The sequence below is a fragment of the Cariama cristata genome, unplaced genomic scaffold (assembly GCF_000690535.1).
Source record: "Cariama cristata isolate BGI_N322 unplaced genomic scaffold, ASM69053v1 scaffold5539, whole genome shotgun sequence".
Classification (NCBI taxonomy): domain Eukaryota; kingdom Metazoa; phylum Chordata; class Aves; order Cariamiformes; family Cariamidae; genus Cariama; species Cariama cristata.
In genome coordinates, this window is record NW_009636230.1 from 6,575 (window position 1) to 12,905 (window position 6,331).

The 6,331-nt window shown below is 57.5% G+C and overlaps 1 protein-coding gene across 1 annotated transcript in view; it reads right to left on the reverse strand.

Moving 5' to 3' along the window:
- Positions 1-406: 406 nt before the first annotated feature.
- Positions 407-6,331, reverse strand: part of PHKA1 (phosphorylase kinase, alpha 1 (muscle)) — a gene marked incomplete at its 5' end in the record, with an annotated part of 18,211 nt that continues 12,286 nt past the window's right edge. Inside the window, 14 exons of the mRNA XM_009707836.1 lie at positions 407-592; positions 863-1,063; positions 1,203-1,256; positions 1,792-1,962; positions 2,209-2,253; positions 3,318-3,356; positions 3,706-3,821; positions 4,236-4,337; positions 4,717-4,846; positions 4,933-5,011; positions 5,212-5,291; positions 5,459-5,615; positions 5,737-5,876; positions 6,081-6,175. Of these exons, the coding sequence (XP_009706138.1) occupies positions 419-592; positions 863-1,063; positions 1,203-1,256; positions 1,792-1,962; positions 2,209-2,253; positions 3,318-3,356; positions 3,706-3,821; positions 4,236-4,337; positions 4,717-4,846; positions 4,933-5,011; positions 5,212-5,291; positions 5,459-5,615; positions 5,737-5,876; positions 6,081-6,175 (1,583 nt within the window). The remainder of the gene's footprint in view (positions 593-862; positions 1,064-1,202; positions 1,257-1,791; positions 1,963-2,208; positions 2,254-3,317; positions 3,357-3,705; positions 3,822-4,235; positions 4,338-4,716; positions 4,847-4,932; positions 5,012-5,211; positions 5,292-5,458; positions 5,616-5,736; positions 5,877-6,080; positions 6,176-6,331) is intronic.

Below are 6,331 nucleotides of genomic sequence, written 5' to 3' on the forward strand. Positions count from 1 at the left end.
TAAAAAACTCAAATCTGCTGGAGGCAGGGAGAATATGAGCTGGCCAGGGAGCATTGCAGTGCCAAGTACACATGCCTGGTGAGGGGGACCCTTCCCATCTCCCTCAAACACAGGCCCCTCCAGGCACGATGGCCCAGGAAGAGCCATGCAGGCAGACACTTCTAACACAAGCAGGCTTCAAAGCTCAGCCTTTCCCTGACAGCCCTTGCTTCACAGGATGTATGTAGGCACAGGTCAGCTTAGCACGCATGCCTCCTGCGGAGCTCCTCAGGAGAGCCACTCACCCACCGAGAGGCCAGGACTGGGAGGAGAGATGGCAACACAGGCTGCCTGCAAACTAGCTTAATGCCCATCTTTAAAAGCCGTATGAAACAACCCTCCCACAGTGTCTGCAACTCGAGGAGAGGAGCTGCAAGAGCTACTGCATGGAGCAGCCATCGGTGGGCAGGAAGTCAGACAGATACATGGCCACCGACTTGGACAGGTAGGTCATGGTGCCGAACCGACCACTCGGTGCACTGTCGTACAGCAGGCTGCAGATGCCCGTCGTGGGATCCCTCTCCAGCATGTGGTCGTCAGCGCCCAGGGCTTTCTGGATTCGAGGCAGGGAAGGAGAAAGGTAGCATTAGGAATAAGGGCAGCCCCCTCACCAGCTTCCACCCCAAGCATCCCCCATTGTACTCGCAGTGCGACACTGATGGCGAGCAGCAGGAGGAGGACACTACATCTTTGCTGTGCCCCATGAACACAATGGAGACAACAGGCAGGACTCTCCAGGTGAGTGAACCCTGTGTAGCTGTGGGGAATGCAGCCAGCAGCCCTGGGTGAAGGCCGTGGCCCCTGCATGAGGCCTGGCCCCTACCTGCTCCTCGTAGAAGAGGTCGTTGGCCATATGCAAGATCTTTTCCACAGCTATGATGCCGCCGATGGTGTGCACCTCTATGTCCACCAGCATGGTGAGCACTAAGATAGCCTCCACCAGCAGCTGCCTGTACTCTGGCTGGGGCACGCGGTTGAGAACTGACTCCACATGCACAGCGAACTTAATTTCCCCTGGGGTCATCTGTGAGGAGGGAGAAAGAAATGTACCTAGAGCACCATATCACGAGCACAATTCCTGAGCTATGCTGGGCACTTGCCCAGGGCAACCCAGCGCCCAGCACCAACCCACCTGCCGTTTCCCCTTTACATAAACCTCCTACCTCTCTGGTTGTTGAAGAGGGGAGAACAAAGCCCTCCACGGAGAGGCCATGGCACTGCAGAACAAGAAGCACAGACCATGGTTATGGCCTGGAGAAGCACTGTGCTAAGATGCATCATCCAGCCCACCAACTCACTCCCACTTGAGCACTGCTGTGTGCTGCCCACACACCCCAGCTCCATCCCCTGACTCTTTGCACAGCACACTCCTTTCCCATCAGTTTGGCATCAGCCAGAGCCCTCTCACACGCAGCATGGGGCTCTGCCCCCGACTTACCATGCCAAAGACAAGTTGTGCCTGGAGCTGCTGCAGCTGTGGCCCTAGCCCTAGCCCTGCCTGACTAATGTATAAAGCACCCGAGCAGACCTAGCCCCCTCTGCAAGGGTCAGCACAGTATGAGGTAGGTCCTGCATGCCTACAAGGCAGCTCCAGGTCTTCCCCAGCTTTCCAGGGCCAGCTACAGGCCTTGTCCATGAAGCACGTATCTACACAACATTGGGGACCAGCCCCACATGCCTAAGTCCCCCTGGCAAGGCTGGTGCCTGGGACCACAGGCTCACATGCATGGAGAGGAGCCAGCAGATGCTCACCTTCTGCAGGACCTTCCAGACCTTCTGGTAGAAGCCCACAGGGACACGGTTGAGGGCCCCATCCAGCCGCCGTCTCCGCTGCCACTGGCCCTGGCGGCCATCCTTACTACCTTGGTCTTCCAGCATGCTTGAAAAGGAGCCCTTGCCCAGCAACTCGGAGTGCCCAGCAGACTAGGCAGACAAAACAAGGACCACAGAGACTGCTGCAAAGTTAAATATCCCACAAGAACGCAGCCCACTGCTGCCTCAAGAGTTTGTGCTCACCCAGCCTGGTTCCCAGGGCACAGCTGCCACCCCCTGCCCCCAGCAAAGCCCACCCTGCAGTCCTGGCTCCCTGCACCACCCTCTGGAGCACAGCTCCTTTCTGCAGCCGCAAACAGGACAGACCCATGTGTGCAGTCAAAAAAGGCAGGTTACCAGAGAGGACTTCAGGTCGGCGTCCCCAGACTGCAAACTGAGGGGCTGAAGGAGAAAGGGAGACAGAAATCAGACTATGCTGGAGCAGGGCAGCCATCATGGCAAGCAAAGTAGCAGCACAGACCAAGCTCAGGTCATGGAGCAGTTATCCCAGGGGCTGTGGTTAGCTGGAGATTGAGAGGTAGTTTTGAAAGGCGAGCTGTGGGAAGTCTCACATTAGCATCAGAGGGAAAGGACTGCGTCAGGGCACGGAGTGGCTGTGGGGCCCCCACATGCTGGTGCTGCAGTAGCAGCAGGCTTATGCTGGCCAGCACACAGGAGCAGGGCTGCTACTGCTCTGTTGGCTGCCAGCACGGGCAGGGATTTAGTCTCACACACACTGGAGGGCCAGCAGCAAGGTCACTGCCTGTGGACAACCCTCCTCACCACATATATGGTCCCTCCACGATGCCAGGTTTCTCACTGCATCAGCCTGGTCCCTGCAAGCCCTGACGCTTTGAGAACGGGACCCTTCCTAGAGCTCAGGACTCCTCCTGGACACACACTAGGCACCAGAGGAGGTCCTTGTCATTTGTAGCTAGGCAGAAGCCTCTTCCTCCAGCAGAGAAATAGCCGAGAAGGCTACAGGCAAGATCCAGCGTTCACCAGTAAACTGCCCAGCAGTGCCACTGCTGGTCATGGCACTGGAAACATCATGCCATCCTGCTCAGCAAATTTTTGTGGGTATAATGAATCTATTTGGCCATAGCAGCTATGGAGTACAGCTCCCAGCTGGTTGTAATGCCAATATACCCACAGCTTAGAGAAGCCTTCCTCCCTGCCAGTCCAAACACAGCAGGTCCCACTCAAAGGGGAACTCCCCAAAGGTTTTGGGGCAGTGTCAGCCCTGGGCCCCCACAGCATGTTAAGCCATGCCAACCTCTTTCCAAGGAGCCAGCCTCCTTCACCCATCCTGAACATGCCAAGAGGGGAAGCCAGCTCACAGCTACAGCAGCTTGCTCAGCAGGCTTGTTTAGGAAAGCTCATTAACTCATGCACGCTTGGAAGCTGCCCTGGTGCATGGCATGAGGGAAAAAGCCGAGGCTGCACGAGGACCAGGGTGGCTTCACCTTACTCCCAGTCAGAGACTGTCTACGTTTATCCAATTGCTGCAAGAGAAGAAGGAAATGAAGTTTCTGCTGCTGGAAGAGCCCCACCAGGACACCAGCCACGCCTGGGACACCGCATGGTCCTGCCCACCCCTCCACCTTCTCAAGCACCCCTGTGCTCCTCCTGTACTGCACTGCCAGAGCAATCCCCACCCCCACTAACAGATTGACCCCAATTCTCCCCCCAGGGCAGGACTGGGGCCAAAAGGAGCTCCTGGAAGCAGCTGTAAGCTCTCTGAAGCCCAGGAACAAGCTCCTTCCTGCTGTCCTATCAATCTTGCCTCTCAATCCTGTAGCTGCTTGCCACCCACAAAACCTGGCAGGAGCACCCTGCATCACCTGCTCTCACCTGTTTGATCTCACTTTTCAGCCTGACGATGCCAGCACGCTCAGGCTTGGTGGCCCCAACAGCCCCCACCTCACAGATGGAGATAGCAGTGGTGTGCGATGAGTCGACCGATCGCACTGGAGGGGAAGAGAGGTCCAGAGTGGGTACCACGGCTCAGGGCATGGACATCCTTTGTCACTGTTCGGGCACTGGTACCTCTGCACACCCTTGCCCTCTATCCCAACCAGCATCAGAGATCCAGGAGCACAGCACAGAACTGCTTCAATTCAGGCCTGGCTGGGCCAAGTGCTGAACTAAGCAAAGCCCCAATAGCCACAGGATTCGGGCTCAATCCCCGGAAATCGGCTCAGCACTGTCCTGCTGCAGAGCACAGCTTCTCGCTGGACCACTGCAGTGCAGCAGCAGCTGTGCCGAACATTTGGGAGGACAGGGACATCCCCCACAGGTGGGAACACCTGGAGCTGGCCACACTCTGCACCAGGACCCAGCTTTGCCCAGAGATGGTCTCACTACCCTGCTGTGAGACTCACCACTTCTTTCTACCCCAAATTCCTTGCCAGAGAGGATGTGGTAGAGGAGGATCTTCATGTCTGATGGGCTGAGATTCATCAGGTTCTCGGTGGCTTCTCCAGCTGGAGACAACAGAGTTGGGATGTTGTACCCTGCTTCACAGCCCTCCTGGGACATTTCTACCCTGCACCCCATTCTGTTAGCCGGGGAAGCATTGGTGCAGGAGCTTATCCTCCAAGGATGTACACTAACTCCAGGTGTTGTCTACAACTGGGACTCTTCCCCATGCCAGCCCAACACACACCTGAATAGAGACCACAGTGAAATCACCCACCTCTGCTGTTCGAGAACCATTCCAGCTGCAGACCCCAGCAGTGTCATGCAGGGTCTCGTCCTGGCACTGAGCTGCCCATTTTTAACAGAACTTCTCCTTCCTCACTGACAGGGCCCCAAGCACCGCAACACCCACCCTAGCTGGGGTGCTATCCCTGCCGCACGTACCCGAGCAGTGTAGGGAGTGTGCCAGCTCTGTTGCCATCACCTGGATGATGAGCCCGATGCGGATGCGGAACATCTCAGTGAAGAGTTCGGGCTGTGTGCGCATGTACATGGCCAAGTACACCATGATCTCCTGGAAGGGAACAGGCAGATCACCCCACTGCTGCTCACCAGGGCAGACACCCAGCTGTGTGGTCCCCTGCCGCCCTGGCCCCTCACCTGGGTGAGGATGGACACACTGAGGTTCTTCTCACTGGCTTCATCAATGAGGCGAACAAGTTCCTCGTAGGGGATTGGGCTGAGGAGGGAACAAACGGCAGAGCAGGTAAGAGGCAGCAGAGTGACCCCTGCATCCCTCCTGGTCTGTACAGCGCAGAGAGGAGAGATGCAGGCTGCGGACAGCCACCCAGTGCCACTCCTGCCCACAGACTCCAGAGCAGTGGGCTAACATCCAGCCCCAGCCCAGCATGTGTGGGGCGGGAGAGGTGCCACACTCACGCGGAGATCGTCTTCTCACGTGGCTCTGGGGGCAGCCCCACCGTCAAGTGCTTCTGGTGAGACAGGAGGTCAGTGCAGGCCTGGGGACAGAAGGGGTCACCTCAGGCATCACCAAAAGCTCAGGGTTTGGGGCCTCAGTACAAGGTAGAGGGAGACAGAGCTGATGCAGCCACAGTTCCCCTGCCCACTCTGCTGCCTCCTCCCTAACAGACGTCGGCCTGCTAGAGGCTGGCTGCACAGCTGTTACCTCGTCCAGAGCTTCCACCTTCTTTTTGAGGATGCCAGAGATGTAGCGAATCAGGGCCCACTGGCGTGTGTGCCCTACCCGGGCATACAGCTCAGTGAGGAGCTCCTTGACAGTGGGACCAGGCTCACTATCAAGCCCGGTGTGCCACTCGGGCCCCCTGCAGTAAAGGAGACACCAGGTTACAGCCAGAAGTTTGCCCTGCAGCAGGCTGGGACACGTGCATGGCTGCGCTGACACTCTCTGCTCAGTGGGCCAGCAGGACTTGGAGTTCATCGTACTTGAGGAGGTGGAGCATGTAAAGGATGTCCGCTTGCTCCTGCAGTGTGGGGCAGATGCACAGCTGGTCCACCAGTGCCTTGCAGTCCACGTTGCCATCCTCATCACGGGGCAGGCTCACTTCTGCATAGAGTGTATGGCTCTGGGGGAAGGGAGACACACGCTCCTCGTTAGCACTGCCAGCACCCTGCACCAAGTGTGGTCTGGTTATGGAGCCAAAGACATTCACCCACAGATATTTCCCCTCGCCAAAGACCAAGCCTTCCCCACGTGGCCCTGCAAGGACCCTCTGGCTCCAGCTGAAAGGATGGCACTGCTCAGCCAGTTTGGGAAGGACAGGGCTCACCTTGCCATCCACGTCGTGCTGGTGGGGTGAACTCAGCAGCTTGACCGACTGCTGGGACGCCTGGAAGATCTTGCTGGGGACATACATCCCGACATCTAAAAGCAAGCCAAGGTTGGTGCAGACGCTTCTCAACCCCAACCACCACTGCTGTTCCCCAAACGATCTCATATCTGACACTCTGCTCCCCCAGCAGCCCTGCAGAGAAGTCAGCTGTGGGAGAAGCAGCCCCTGGCCACCCCATTCCAGCAATC